The sequence below is a fragment of the Somniosus microcephalus genome, chromosome 12 (genome assembly GCF_052327205.1).
Source record: "Somniosus microcephalus isolate GS21.2 chromosome 12, FLI_Smic_1.0, whole genome shotgun sequence".
Classification (NCBI taxonomy): Eukaryota; Metazoa; Chordata; class Chondrichthyes; order Squaliformes; family Somniosidae; genus Somniosus; species Somniosus microcephalus.
The window spans coordinates 159,998,543-160,014,533 of record NC_140998.1 but is presented as its reverse complement, the minus strand read 5'-3'; the positions used below and the strand labels follow the sequence as shown (position 1 = coordinate 160,014,533).

Below are 15,991 nucleotides of genomic sequence, written 5' to 3'. Positions count from 1 at the left end.
AGGCTTGCGGCTCCCGAGAGTGTACATTTTGATTAAGACATTTAACATTCAACATTCATTTGGCTTGTATTACATTAGCATAAACATAATAAAGTGCATTGGCAGATGTGCAGGCTTTAGAGTTTATTTGTAGAGTTCAGTAGTGTTAAGTCCGTGAATGATTGAGACACGGACCAGCAGGAGTGAAAACAAACAAGTCTTTACTGGTGGAAGTCAATAGCGAAACTAACAAACAGAGACTCTCTAGCGCCTTTTATACAGGGGTGGTCACTGCCGGTACTGCAGTCTGAGACCAGTTATTCTCTTAAAGGTACATACACAACAATTCCTCCCCTTTTAGATAAACAGTACATAACATTCATTTAACAACTAAATGATAACTAATTACAATCACAATCACGGTTGCTAGATACATTGGTTAAGTTTAAGCAATTATAAGTTCAGTCTTTGAGGAGGCTTCCTGATTCTGTCTGGATAACGCCTCTTTGGGGTATCAGGTTCTTCTGGCAATGTTGAGTTGAGATCAATGTCGTTGTTTGGTTCATCTGCTTCCAATATCACCGATTCTGTGGTAGCTGCAATTGGTACGTCGATTTCATTGCCAGGTGTATCAGATCGTGGTGTGGAGTTGACGTTTTCCATTGACTCTAGAATCTGGTCAGCATGGCATCTTACAATGCTCTCTCCAACGTCCACGGTATACATGAAAGGTCCTTGCCGTGTACAAATCGTTCCTGGCTGCCATTTCTCAGTGCGGTAGTCCCGGGCCAAAACTGGTTGACCTATCTTAAAACTGCTGGTCGGCCTTTCATTCATATTCTGAAACTGCCTGTTCTCCACATCTCTTTGGACGTTTGGCTTAACCAAATCCAAGCGACATCATAGTCTTCGATTGAAGAACATCATGGCTGGGGTTTGGTTGGTAACCGCATGTGTCGCATTCCGGTAGGCAAACAAGAAGTTGTCCACCTTGTGTTGTAGGGGTATATCTTCATTACACATTGCTTTGATAGCCTTCTTGAATGTTTGGACAAACCTCTCGGCCAATCCATTAGTGGCTGGATGATATGGGGCAGATGTGTAATGCTTAACGCCATTGTTCTTTAAGAACCTCCGGAACTCTTCAGACACAAACTGTGGTCCATTGTCAGAGCAAATCTGTTCAGGCAGCCCATTCCTGGCGAATATGGTTCGCAAAACTGTGATAGTTTTTTCCGTGGTGGTTGAGGACATTTTTATTACCTCTGGCCACTTTGAATGTGCATCCACCGCAATTAAAAACATCGAGTCCATGAAAGGACCAGCAAAATCAATGTGCACCCATTGCCATGGAGATGAGGGCCACTCCCATGGATGCAGAGGAGCTTGTGGTGGGGCGTTTTGGACCTTCTGGCATTCTGCACAGCTCTTGGTCATCTCTTCGATTTCTCTATCGATTCCCGGCCACCACACAAACGCTCTGGCTAAGTTCTTCATTTTTACCCCACCCAGATGACCCTCATGAAGCTCATTGAGTACTCTATCCGTCAACTTAGGTGGAATTACTACTCTGGATCCACACATCAAGGTTCCTCTGCACACTGACAGCTGTTCTCTTCTCGGCGAGAATGCTGGCAGCAGTGGTTCGCCATGTGCTGGCCATCCCTTCACCGTTAAATCATAGACCCGTGATAGTGTCGGGTCATTCCGTGTTTCCTTTTCTATGTTTGCATTCGTCACAGGGAGACATTCGACTATGGTCGAGTGGAATAACTCCATTGGATCCACAGCAAGGTCTTCTTCTTCCACCGTCGGCAATGGTAGGCGTGACAATCCATCAGCATTTCCATGCTGTTTAGTTCCTTTGTACTCGATGTCATATTGGTGTGCCCCTAGGAAAAGGGACCATCTCTGCAGCCGTTGTGCCGTCATTATCGGTACGCCCTTCTGAGGGTTGAAAATGGAGACAAGAGGTTGATGATCGGTTAGTAGAGTGAATTTTTGACCGTGCAGATAGTGATTGAACTTCTTCACCCCCCACACTAGGCTGAGGGCCTCTCTGTCAATCTGGGCGTAGTTACGCTCGGCAGAAGTTAACGAGCGTGACACAAAAGCTATCGGCCTCTCTAAACCATCAAGGAACTTATGTGACAGTACCGCCCCAATGCCGTAGGGAGACGCATCACACGCCAGCCTGATTGGCAGTGCTGGGTTGTAGTGAGCCAATACTTCCCTTGAAGTGATTAAGTCCTTACTCTTCTGAAAAGCACGCTTACAATCATCGCTCCATTTCCATGCTAGCCCCGTTCGTAGCAGGGCGTTCAGTGGGTGCAAAATTGTCGACAAATTCGGCAAAAACTTATGATAGTAATTCACCAACCCGAGGAATGACCTCAGTTGCGACACATTTTCAGGTGCTGGGGCCTTAACAACCGCTTCAATTTTGTCAGGGGACTTATGTAACCCCTCTTCATCAATCACGTGGCCACAATACGATATCTGTTTCTTAAAAAATTCGCACTTGGGGTGGTTGGCTCGCAGCCCATGTTCCCGTAGTCTAGTGAGCACCTGTTCTAGGTTGTTAAGGTGTTCACTGTCATCTTCACCTGTTACAAGGATGTCGTCCAAGTAACACTGAGTCCCCGGAATCCCTTGCAGGACTTGTTCCATTGCTCTTTGCCATATCGCCGGAGCCGATGCTATTCCGAATACCAATCGATGATACTGGTAAAGACCTTTGTGAGTGTTTATCGTGAGATACTTCCTAGAGGACTCTTCAACCTCCATCTGCAAATACGCTTGTGCTAGGTCAATTTTTGTAAAACGCTTCCCTCCAGACAGTGAGGCGAAGATGTCTTCTATCCTTGGAAGAGGATATTGTACTGTGTGAAGGACAGGGTTCACCGTCACCTTGAAATCCCCACAGATGCGAATCTTCCTTTGCTCTCCGGGCTTATTGCTTAACGTTTTCTTCATGACAGGAATGATGGGTGTCGCCCACTCGCTCCAGTCGACCTTAGACAACACGCCCGCCTTCTCCAGATTCTCCAGCTCTGCCTCGACGGCTGGGCGAATTGCATATGGTACCGGTCTCGCTTTGAAAAACTTGGGAACTGCATTCTCTTCTATTTTTATCGAGGCGGTTACGCCTTTAAGCGTGCCCAGTTCTTGTTGAAATACCTCTTTGGCGTTAGCTAAGATTGTTGACAATCGTCCAGGAGTGACGTCTTCATCTTTTTTACCGTCCACCGTCATTGCATGAATGGAATGCCAATCTAAGTTTATCTTCCTGATCCATTCCCATCCCAATAACGGTGGTCCACCATTTGGCAGTATGTAGAGATACAATTTCTGAATTTTCTTGCCATTGTATTTGACAGGCACCCTTATTTTTCCTCTGGGGTATACTTTTTGCCCCGTATACATCGTCAAGATGATGGATGTCTCTCTCAAGGGTATGTGTGAAAATAGCCGCTCGTAGTCTCGTCGATTCATGACGGTTAGCGCTGATCCTGTATCCAATTCCATTTTAACTTGGGACCCTGCTATCGTGAGGGTGACCCAAATGGTTCGGTGATCCTCTTTTGCAATTACATTGTGAAGTTTGAGACAGCTTAGTCTCCTGTTTCCGGATTCACTATCGCTCATCTGATCTTCGGAACTACTGTCCGTCATCTTTTGTACTTTCTTGTACGGTTCCTTAGTAGCCTTTTTGTTGTCGCTGGTCTTCTTCCCAGACCTGCAAACTTGTGCAATGTGTCCAATCTTCCCGCATTGTCTGCATATTTTGTCTTTGGACCAGCAGTCCTTCTGGTCATGGTTAGTTCTGCCGCAGCGATAACATTTTGCAAATCCCCGTGTCATTTCGTGGGTGCCATATTCCTGTGGTTTTTGTTGAATTTCTGCAGCTCCCCTGGCTGCTGCTTCATACGATACTGCCACGCTGAAAGCCTTATCTAGCGTCAGCTCTTTTTCTGAGAGTAACTTCTTCTATGTTCCTTCACTCAGGAGTCCACAGACAAATTTGTCCCGTAGGGTATCTGCCAGTCCTGCTCCGAACTGGCAGTGCTTTGATAGCTTGCGTAGTTCCGTAAGATACTCAGCATTGCTCTCATCTTTGTGCTGAGTTCTCCTGTGGAATTTAAATCTTTCTGCTATCAACAGCAGGGTTTAAGTGTTCCTGTAGAACAGCAACAATTTCGTTAAAACTCTTCGCCTTCGGTTTGGCTGGAGTAATCAGGTCCCGCAATAGGCCGTACGTTCTAGCGCCCATTAAGTTTAGCAATATCGATGCCTTTTTCCCCTCCGCTATTTCGTTTGCCTCGAAATATACCTCGACTCTTTCCACATACGTGGTCCAGTCCTCTAATGTATTATCAAAAGCAGTGATACAGCCAGTCTTCGGCATCTTGCAAATCTAAAATGGCGCCTCCCGCGCTTTGCCTTCTTCCCCAATTTAACAAAATGGCGCCTCCCGCGCTTTGCCTTCTTCCCCGCTGTTGTTAGCGCTGCTTTCCACAGTTTCTTGCGCGTTAAATATTGATTATTTTTCTTTTATTATTTTCCCGTCGTGGAGCGGACCCTCTGGGACACTTCCTTCCCTCTTCTTAGGTCCGAACGCTGCCCGGCTTCGAAGCACCGGCTGCGCCCTGTGCGCTCCACCCTCTCTCTCTCTCTTTGCTTCCCGACTCACTGCCCGGCCCCGTTGAAAAGCCACCCGATCGAGCTTCAGCCCGCCGCAGCCCAGGAAGGATCAGAGCACTACCTGCCACCAGCCCGATTAGCTGGGAAACCACAGACCGGGGAACCCAGCCTGGCTCTGAACAGTCTCTCCTGCAAGTTTTCAAACCGATGATTGACGGTCGACGCCCGTTTCCCAAGTTTCTTTGGACTCTATTTTTTTTTTCTTTCTTCTGGCTCCGACCTTCAATGTCATCTGAGGTGCTGCCGAGTTGCAGGTAAGTTTGTTTCTTGTTCGTTGCCAGTGTTAAGTCCGTGAATGATTGAGACACGGACCAGCAGGAGTGAAAACAAACAAGTCTTTACTGGTGGAAGTCAATAGTGAAACTAACAAAGAGGCTCTCTAGCGCCTTTTATACAGGGGTGGTCACTGCCGGTACTGCAGTCTGAGACCAGTTATTCTCTTAAAGGTACATACACAACAAGTAGGATGACAGCCCTGGGAAAGAAGCTGTTCCTAAATCTGGTCGTTCGGGTGCGAATGCATCTGTAGCGTCTCCCAGATGGCAGGGGGGCGAACAAACTGTGGCTGGGGTGGGTAGGGTCTTTGGTGATGGTCAGTGACCTCCGTATACAGCGTTTCTGGTAGATGTTCTCTATGGTCGGTAGCCGGGTGCCGGTAATGCGTTGGGCAGTTTTGACTACCCGCTGCAGGGCCTTCCGGTCATAGGAGCTACAGCTGCCATACCACACTGTGATACAGTTTGTCAGGATGCTCTCTATTGTGCACTGATCACTGATATAGACAACAAAAAGCAAGGGACCTAGTACTGAGCCCTGCGGAACCCCACTGGAAACAGCCTTCCAGTCACAAAAACACCCATCAACCATTACCCTCTGCTTCCGAGCCAGTTTTGAATCCAACTTGACACTTTGCCCTGGATACCATGGGCTTTTAACTTCGTGACCGGTCTGCCATGTGGAACCTTATCAAAAGCCTTACTAAAGTCCATATACACATCAAACGTACTACCCTCATCTACCCTCCTTGTTACCTCCTCAAAAAATTCAATCAAGTTTGTCAGACACAACCTTCCCTTAACAAATCCGTGCTGACTATCCTTGATTAATCCATGACTTTCTAAATGAAGATTTATCCTGTCCTTCAGAATTCTTTCCAATAATTTTCCCACCGCCGAGGTTAGGCTGATAGAAAGCCAAGAAAGGAGTATAGAAAGTACAGGGGTGAAATGAAAAAAGAAATTAGGAAAGCAAGCATGAAAAAATGTTGGCAGGTAAAATCAAGGAAAAGCCAAAGATGTTTTATAAATACATTAAGAGCAAGAGGATAACTAAAGAAAGATTAGGGCCTATTAGAGACCATGAAGGTAATCTATGTATGGAGGTGGAAGACGTGGGTATGGTCCTTAATGAATACTTTGTGTGTTTTCACAAAAGAGACGATGCAGACATTGCAATCGGAGGAGGAGTGTGAAATATGAGATGAAATAAACATAGTGAGAGAGGAAGTATTAAGGGGTTTGGCATCTTTGAAAGTGGATAAATCCCCAGGCTGTTAAGAGAAGCAAGAGGGGAAATAGCAGATGCTCTGACCATCAATTTTCCAATCCTCTCTGGCTACAGGTGTGGTGCCGAAGGACTGCTAACGTTGTACCATTGTTTAAAAAAGGAGAAAGGGATAGACCGAGTAATTACAGGCTAGTCAGCCTAACCTTGGTGGTGGGAAAATTATTGGAAAAAATTCTGACAGGATAAATCTTCATTTAGAAAGACACAGATTAATCAAGGACAGTCAACATGGATTTGTTATGGGGAGGTCATGTCTGACTAACTTGATTGAATTTTTTGAGGAGGTAACAAGGAGGGTCAATGAGGGTTGTGCATTTGATGTAGTCTATATGGATTTTAGCAAGGCTTTTGATAAGGTCCCGCATGGCAGACTGGTCACGAAAGTAAAAATCCATGGGATCCAAGGCAAAGTGGCAACTTGGATCCAAAATTGGCTCAGAAGTAGGAAGCAAAGGGTTATAGTCGATGGGTGTTTTTGTGACTGGAAGGCTGTTTCCAGTGGGGTTCTGCAGTGCTCAGTACTAGGTCCCTTGCTTTTTGTGAAATATATCAGTGATTTAGACTTGAATGTAGGGGTATGATTAAGAAGTTTGCAGACAATATAAATAATGAAGAAGAAAGCTGCAGACTGTTGGAAGATATCAATGAACTGGTCAGGTGGGCAGAACAGTGCCAAATGGAATTCAATCCGGACAAGTGCGAGGTAATGCATTTGGGGAGGGCTAACAAGGCAATAAATGGAAAGACACGGAGAAGTGCAGAGGGATCTTGGAGTGCACATCCACAGATCCCTGAAGGTAGCAGGACAGGAGGATAAGAAGGCATACGGGATACTTGCTTTTATTAGCCGAGGCATAGAATATAAGAGCAGGGAAATTACACTTGAACTGTATAAAACACTAGTTAGGCCTCAGCTAGAGTACTGCGTGCAGTTCTGGTCACATTACAGGAAAGATGTGATTGCACTAGAGAGGGTACAGAAGAGATTTACGAGGATGTTGCCTAGACTGGAGAATTTTAGCAATGAGGAAAGATTGGATAGGCTGGGGTTGTTTTCTTTGGAACAGAGGAGGCTGAGGGGAGACCTATTTGAGGTGTATATAATTATGAGGGGCCTCAATAGACTGGATAGGAAGAACTGTTTCCCAGAGGGGTCAACAATCAGGGGGCATAGATTTAAAGTAAATGGTCAGAGGTTTAGAGGGGATTTGAGGGGAAATGTTTTCACTCAGAGGGTGATGGGGGTGTAGAATTCACTGCCTGAAAAGGGTGGTAGAGGCAGAAACCCTCATCACATCAAAAGGCGCATGGGAACACCACCACCTCCAAGTCACACACCATACTGACTTAGAAGTATAACGCTGATCCTTCATCGTCGCTGGGTCAAAATCTTGGAACTCCCTCCCTAACAGCACTGTGGGAGTACCATCACCACACAGACTGCAGCGGTTCAAGAAGGCGGCTCACCGCCACCTTCTCGAAGGCAATAAATGCTGGCCTTGCCATGAACGAATAAAATATGCACTTGAGGTGCCGGACCAAAAGCTGGCAGGTGGGGTTACACTGGATAGCTCTTTTTTTATTTTAAAATTTGAACATTTTACAGTAAATCACATTCACAGAGCTCAAGTCTCAGCTCTTTGTACAAAGTCACAAGCCCTCATGCCTACAAGGCAAGGGTCACAGTCTCTACAAGCTTCTTGGTTGTCTTCACTTGTTCATCCAGATAGCAGGTCTCCAGGAATTCACACAGATGAGGGTCGGCGCTCCCAGTGGAGAGTTGTGCAGATCCGGCAGACTCTGGTTGACACGCTTCTCTGTCTGCATCACCGATCTGAGCCTCCCGCCTGAACAGGTGGACTGTAAAAAAAGCTTAAAAACGCTAGATTAATATTTAAAACTTATCAATTTAAATTATAATCACCCCGGCCGGGGTGACGATGCACTCCAGTCCTCGCAGCGCCCACCTGTCTTGAAAGGACTCGAGCTTGCCGGCAGACACCGTGTGCTCCATCTCCAGGGCCACCCAGGTGCGAACATAACCGCGGAAGAGAGGCAGGCAATCGGGCCGAATGACCCCCTCTTTGTCGACCGCTGCGGACACAATGGGCCGAATGGATTGTATGACTGTGCAGTTGGAGCGCAAGCGGGCCGGATTTTGCCCACACACACACCCGCCCCTGGTCTCGGTTAGGTGCGCAAGTGCCGGTATCCACCGGCTTCTAACTCGGATGAGCGTTGCCCCTTCAAATAAATAAATCAATCAGCACACGAGGCATGTTGAGAGATGCCAAGCAGCCCGTTTTTTAAAATTTAATATTTTTTTTTCCAGACGGCAAGCGCGATGCCCAAAGCGTCACTTGACAGGAAGGAGGGGAGGGGATCCGGAACTCAAGCCGCCGCTCTGGTCAGGCCGGGCCGGGGGACTCTTTATTCGGCAGTACAAAGGCACCGCCGCCCTTTCTCTGGCGCTGATAACAAGAAACGGGCGAGCCGGGCAGGCGTGTGTGCCGGGTAACAGGGGGATGTCAGGAGAGGGGGGGAGGCCCAAGGACAAAGTGCAACACCACTACCACACACACACCCTAGTTAATGGAGGAGTCCTCCTCACCCGAGCCTCAGGGACGCCACAGAAGCGAGTGATGCAGCCGACGCCGTAGTTGGTGCCCAGCCGGAGCCACAGTGATCGTTAGGGCGGGATTGTTTACCTGGCTGTCTGAGCCCCACGTGAGGAGAGAGAGGGAGGGAGGGGCTTCAACAGCTGGTGCCAAGTTAGCATCCTCCAGCACCAGGCAGACTCTGCTCCAAGCAGCAAGCTCCCCCCTTCTTCATCTCATGCCATGTCAGTTCATTCAGATGTATTTTGAAAAATGCCAACCGCCACTTCTCTGTGTGATGCAGCAGCAGCGGCGCAGTAAGCCTTGAGAAATTGAAAAACAGCCCTAAAGACTATAATGAGTCAGGATCTCCACGTTTGCGGGCCCCGGGTGAGCCTGGCGTTGGGCCTGGGGGCAGCGGCGGGTCTCGGTCTGCTGTACCTGGCCTACAGTAAGGGATGGGGGAGGAGGACCACCCGGAGCAAATGTGAGCACTTTGCCTGGAGCGAACTGAAACCCAGAAAGGCGACATCACGGAGCCAAGCAGGTGAGCGATAAAGTTGGGTGGCATATTGTTGGTGTGACTTCATTTATGCCATGGGGTGTTTAACCCATCAGAGCGCCCTTCAACAATCCCCGCCTTGTGTCACTTAGTTTATACTATGTGTTTAACCTATGCCAATGCTCTTTACACCGCCGCGCCCCCCCCGCCCTTTTCCAGGTATCACAATGTGTTCCATCAGGTGTTTAACCCATCAGAATCCCTTACAATCCCCCCACTGTCCCTTAGTTTACTAAGGTAACAGGGCCATCATCAAAGACCCTACCCACCCCAGCCACAGTCTGTTCGCCCTCCTGCCATCTGGGAGACGCTACAGATGCATTCGCACCCGAACGACCAGATTTAGGAACAGCTTCTTTCCCAGGGCTGTCATCCTACTAAACTCCACAAATAAACTCTAAAGCCTGCACATCTGCCAATGCACTTTATTATGGTTATGTTTATGTTAATGTATTATAAGACAAATGAATGTTGAATGTTTAAATGTCTTAATCTAAATGTACACTCTCGGGAGCCGCAAGCCTACATTTCGTTGTACTGCACTTGTGCACTAACAATGACAATAAAGTTGATTATTATTATTATTATTATTATTCCATTTTAAATATGGGTTCAATGGAATGCCATGAACTGATGGGCAAAATCACCGAATTTGAATACATAGATGTCAGCTGTAAATGGTGATGAGGGATTTTTTTTTATAATAAAGGCTTATCTAGTATATTCTCTACATTACAACAGTGATGATGCTTCAAAACAAGTACTTTAATTGGCTGCAAAGTGGTTTGGGATGTCCTGAGTTTGTGAAAAGTGCTATATAAATGCACATTTGTCCTTATTGTTACTAATTTGCAATATGTTTAAATCTCCAGTACTCTTAATTCACCACCTCAAATTACTCCTGCCACTACCAACACAGTCCTATAACCACCAGAACTTCAATCTATATTTTTTAAACACAGCATGACTGTATTGAAGTCCTATTTACAACAATAAATTGGTTTGTTTTGCCTTTGAGTTGTACTTTATAAATACCTAATTTATTTGTATTTATTTCTCTTCATACCCATGATATAATCGGCAGGAAATGCCATCGGACCTGCTAGATACAATATTTGTCAAGTGGGTAACCCAACACCATAATTTCAACTAAATTTTTTAAGTTACAGAAATACTGCAATAATATTCTTTGTTGAAAGCTACTATTATGAGTGTTATAAATATGATCTGGTCAGTAGCTCTATTAATTTAATGGGCCATTACTCACTGGTGATCTTGTCGTCTTCACTTGTGGAGACAGAATTTGTTGAGTGGGAGGAAAGAAAGACTTGTATTTATATAGCGCCTTTCATGACCACCGGACGTCTCAAAGCGCTTTACAGCAAATAAAGTACTTTTTGGAGTGTAGTCACTGTTGTAATGTACGAAATGCGGCAGCCAATTTGCACACAGCAAGGTTCCACAAACAGCAATGTGATAATGACCAGATGATCTGTTTTTGTGATGTTGGTTGAGAGATAACTATTAGCCAGGACACTGGGAATAACTCCCCTGCTCTTCTTCGAAATAGTGCCATGGGATCTTTTACGTCCACCTGAGAGAGCAGGCGTGGCCTCGGTTTAACATCTCATTCTAAAGACAGCACCTCAGATAGTGCAGCACTGCACTGGAGTGTCAGCCTAGATTTGTGTGCTCAAGTCCCTGGAGTGGGACTTGAACCCACAACCTTCTGACTCAGAGGTGAGAGAGCGCTCCACTGAGCCATGGCTGATGGAAAGAGGAGAAGGAAACAAAAAACTTGTGTTTACATAGCACCTTTTACTACCTTGGGACGCTCTAAAGCACGTCACAGCCAATGAATTGCTTTTGAAGTGCATTCACTGTTGATCTGTAGGCAGCACAGCAAGATCCTGCAAACAGCAATGTGATAAATGATTAGATAATCCACTTTGGAGGTGTTAAATGAGGATTAAGTGTTGGCCAGGACAAATGGTGTCATGGGTTCTTTAATGTCCACCTGAGATGGTGAACGGGGCCTCGGTTTATGTCTCATCCAAATGACATTACTGAGGGAGTGCTGCATTGTCAGAGGGACTGCGCTGAAATTTCAGCCTAGATTTTATGTTCAAGTCACTGAAGTGGGGCTTGAAAGGAGGAACAAACCAATGGATTGTGTCTAGCTTTTGGCTGCCAGCCACCTGATCTCCCAGCCCCATACCTGCTCATCTTCAGTTTTCATGTGTCCTACAATTGCAGCTTAAGGAGAGTTTTTAAGAGATACAGGCACGGGGTGGAAGTTGCGACTTCAGACCAGCCTTAAACATGATCTGGATGTGGCTGAGAAAGCATCTCCTATAACAAAATATCACTCAAGATGCTCACTGGCTGCTGTATGAATTTTTAATCAGCCAAGTACTTAGTTGAGAAAGTACACAACTGGCTAGGTACTCTTGAGTATCCAGCCATTAATTTGCTCGGATTGGGCATCCAGATTGGTCTGAAGTTACAGGCTCAATTGTGAAAAGTAAAGTCACTGCATACACTCCCCAGCCCCAACCAGAATGGCCGAGCAACCAATAGATATGACCTGACATTTCTCATTTTAAGATAAAGGTTTGAAGTATTGCAGAGGGGAGAGGGAATCCTATTAATTTGAAAAGTACCTTACCCACTTCTCCTTCCCATAAACTTGCAAGCCGGTGAATTGCTTACTAAAGCTAGAAAGTAGCTCACAAATGAGTAGTTTTCTGAGAGATTTGTCCGTTCGATGATTACAGGGCAATTATGCATGAGGAAGATTTGGCCCATATTAATTCATCCATCCAGAGAGATCCTAACAGTCCCCTCTCATTGTAGCAACAAATTGTTTCTTCAAAGGGCAGAAAATGCTCAGCAGGTCAGGCAGCATCTGTGGAGAAAGAAACAGAGTTAAACTTTCAGGTCAATGACCCTTTGTCATTTTATTTCAGATTTCCAGCATCCACAGTATTTTGCTTTTGTTTCTTAAAAGGGTTTTGCCTACAGTTGTAAGTGTGGCTTGCTCTGCTGCTCTTGGAAGACAGCAAAAAGGGAGATCCCTTCCTCCCCATCAACACACAAATCCTGCTCAGTGGACTGCATACCATGTCTGGTGTTGCTATGTTGATTTAACTTCACAATGAAAGGTGGATACTATACACTGTATACTGTTCACAGAATCACAGAAACCCCACAGTGCAGATAGAGGCCATTTTGGCCCATCGAGCCTGCACCGACACATATCCCACCCGATCCCCGTAACCCCTACACCAACACATATCCCACCCTATCCCTGTAACCCCACATATTTAATCCCCCTAACACTAAGGGTCAATTTATCATAGCCAATCAACCTAACCCGCACATTTTTGGAGTGTGGGAGGAAACCGGAGCACCCGGAGAAAACCCACGCAAACACGGGGAGAATGTCTGTGTGGAGTTTGCACAGTCACCCGAGGCCGGATTTGAACCCGGGTCCCTGGCGCTGTGAGGCAACAGTGCTCTGTGTACAAGATACATTGTATCTCTGATCATCTAGTAACATGAATTATTGAAGCATTTCATGATTACGTTAACAGGCAGCCAAGTGTTGAAAACAACTTGTGTGAGCAGGGGCAAATGACTGACTGTTGTGCCAAGGGAATTTTCCCCCTTCAATGCAGCAATTTTTTTTTACAAATTTATTGTATGGTTTGAAATAGTTGAGTGATAACTAAACATAAAGTGAACAGTATAGCTAAGAAATCTAGGTGAAGGTGTCTAAAATCCCTGGATTTGTGCTATTTTAGTGACTGTTTTCAATTATTTATAGATTACTGGTGAGTAATTTATGATCTTCAGAGTATGATTAATAATGGTGAGGTTGATGTCTGGAATGATTAAACAAAGTAGAATGTCCTACTCCCATCCCGGGGTGGGGGGTGCAGACTTTAAGAAAATAAAATGTGGAATGAGAAAAGCCCAATTAGCAGACCAAAGTCTGCTCCTTCACAAAGAATGTGGAGCCTACCCACCTGTTCTTTCTCCCAAGGGAAAGTTCTGCAAAAATATTCCCTGATCACCTAAGGTGATTAAGTAAACTTAAGGATTTCATCCAATAGTGCATCTCCACTACTGATCGCTAACCTACTGCCTTCTAATCAACATTCCTCCTCCTCCACAACACAGGAATTAATGTTCCATGGAGCATTTGGTCATCTCACGATATACCGACGCCTGAAACCACCAATCTCAAACTGATATTTAGCTCCTTTTTAAATTACTTAATTGACTCCTCTTCAACTGTTTTTGCTGCAGTCGGTTGATCAATGGGAAAACCCGCCAATGGCAGATCTACAGAAAAATGGTTGTAGTTGTCAGAGGCCAGACATAGCTTCCATACTTAATTAGCTGCAGCTTTGCCCAACCATCTTCACCTTTCCTTTGTCATAAGAAGTGGGACTGTTTGCTGACTATATTCTAGAGCGCCCAGCACCATTCACAACTCCTCCGATGATGAAGCAGTCCATGACAGCCCACAGCAGAACCTCGACAACATCCAGTCTTGGACTGACCAGTGGCGGGCAACATTCGCGCTGTATAAGTGCCAAGTAATCACCTCTTCAACAAAAAAAGGCCCAATCACCTCCCCCTAACATTTAAAAGAACCACCATCACCGAACCTGAGTGTCACCGTTAACCAGATGCATAACGTGGTCAGTCGTATCAACACCATGGCTGCAGGAGCAGGCCAGAGGCTGGATACTCTGCGACAGATGGCTCACCTCCTGACCCCTCTCCGCCATCTACAAAGCTCAAGTCAGCTGTACGATAGGATACTTGCCACTCACTTGCATTGATGCAGTGGCAACACTCAAGAATCTCACCACCATCCAAGACAAAGCAGCCTGCTTGATCGATACCCGGCACGGAACTCCATATCCATCCCCTCTATCACAAGTGCACTAGTATGTACTGTCTATGGGATGTACTGCAGTAACTTGCCAAGCTTGTTTCATGCAGCTCCGCCCAGCCCTTTTGACCTCTACTACCAAGAAGGACAAGAGCAGCAATGTCAAGCAAACATTGTCACTTACAAGTTTCTCTCCAAGTCACACACCATCTTGACTTGAACATTTATCGCCATTCCTTCATTGTCGCTGGGTCAAAATCCTAGAATTCCTTGTGTAACACTATTGTCAGAGTGCCATCACCACAAGAACTGTGAAGGCCTAGCACCACCGCCTTGGGGCAACTAGGGATGGCCAATAAATATAGCAGTGCCAGCAATGTTCCACCTAGGTTGCGCGGCCGCACACCAATCGTGAGGTGCCCGGAGGTCGCTCACCAGCTGCTGCTGCTGGAAGAGAGAATGCGCAGGAAAAAAAATTAGAGGGAATATTGTTTGCCAGTGTCAACTACGTCCTGAGAACAAACATAAATAATAAAATACTCACTTCTCTGTGGGAGGATCGGGAGTGTTTCTTCAAACCTATAGCCTTGTTTTCAGGCTTGTTAATTTGAAACCTGTGCCCACTCTAGTTTTATGCTCATAGTCCAAACTAAATAATCTGCTTACATTTACATCATCTCTAAGCCTGACAACTGCTGTAGTGACATTTGTGCCTGTGTTTTTACAGACATATAAAAGCAGAATACTTTGAGGGTTTCTTAATAGCTGAGAAACACTTCCATGATTAATGGAGCAGAAAGGCTAAATGCAAACCTCATGTCAATGCAATATAAAGCTTATAGTCCTTCTGCAACCTCGCATCAGTCAGAGGATTAACATTACGTTTAACTCCGTACTCAAACATTTACTGTTTGTTCATTTAGCACGGAAGGACTGTGGAACAATGGTAGAGGATTGTACCAACTATGCAGCACTGATGGAACAGCAGCTGGAGATATGGGAGCAATTGGATATTATACTTCAATGTGTGAGAGAGCTGAAATGCGAGGTGGTTGAACTTCGGGAGTGTCTGAATGGGATGACCGATCAGATTGTTGGAGATGTCAGGTAATCCTTTTTCTTTTGCAATTGTCCCTTGGTAATAAAACATTGACATACACTCATTTATTATAGAGTTTACATGGTACATTGTGATGATGGGTAAGTTTTACTGAGTGGCATGGGTTGTGGACGACCCTGGAAACTGATTCTAAGCAGCAGTGATGGCAACATGTAATGGTAAATAACTTTGGTTATCAAGATGGGAACACAACATTCTGTTTCTTCCCAGGCACTTCCAGGTCAGTTGTAATACATGTCAAATGCAATTTGTAACATTGTCCTATCAGTGTTCCTAAACCATAACTTTGTACTTTACTGTGTTTGTGTGGCTTTTCCATTTTCCTATTGTGTGAACTGATGGCTTTTCTGAGTAATTGGTACCAAATATTAAGGCATGTACTTGTACCTCCCAAGAGTTTCTAACTCAACAGAGGAAGCTTTTTCCCAATCCGAATTCAAATCTTGGTATGAAGGGGATGTGTTGTAGCAGACTGTACTACCTAATCCATTTAAACATGAAACCATTTCAAAATATTAACTTTTTTTCTTTTAAAAAATATTTTTGTTTTAAAT

At 45.4% G+C, this 15,991-nt stretch overlaps 1 protein-coding gene and 1 long non-coding RNA gene across 8 annotated transcripts in view; one reads left to right on the top strand and one right to left on the bottom strand.

Annotated features, from left to right (window-relative positions):
* Positions 1–7,802: 7,802 nt before the first annotated feature.
* LOC147109633 (uncharacterized) lies at positions 7,803–8,604 on the bottom strand. 3 transcript variants are annotated; one of them, XR_015080326.1, is made up of 2 exons: positions 8,217–8,604; positions 7,803–8,131 (listed from the first exon to the last, which is right to left on the bottom strand). It is a non-coding gene; the product is annotated as an uncharacterized LOC147109633 (long non-coding RNA). The 3 variants fall into 3 exon arrangements; XR_015080325.1 differs by having other exon boundaries at positions 7,803–8,121; XR_015080327.1 differs by having other exon boundaries at positions 7,803–8,109.
* Positions 8,605–9,184: 580 nt separating this feature from the next.
* LOC147109632 (regulator of microtubule dynamics protein 3-like) overlaps positions 9,185–15,991 on the top strand; it is a 341,290-nt gene continuing 334,483 nt past the window's right edge. For all 5 annotated transcript variants that reach the window (XM_086003718.1, XM_086003717.1, XM_086003716.1 and 2 more), the window contains exons 1-2: positions 9,185–9,393; positions 15,241–15,424. In XM_086003718.1, the coding sequence (XP_085859844.1) occupies positions 9,204–9,393; positions 15,241–15,424 (374 nt within the window). In that variant the 5' untranslated portion in view covers positions 9,185–9,203. The remainder of the gene's footprint in view (positions 9,394–15,240; positions 15,425–15,991) is intronic.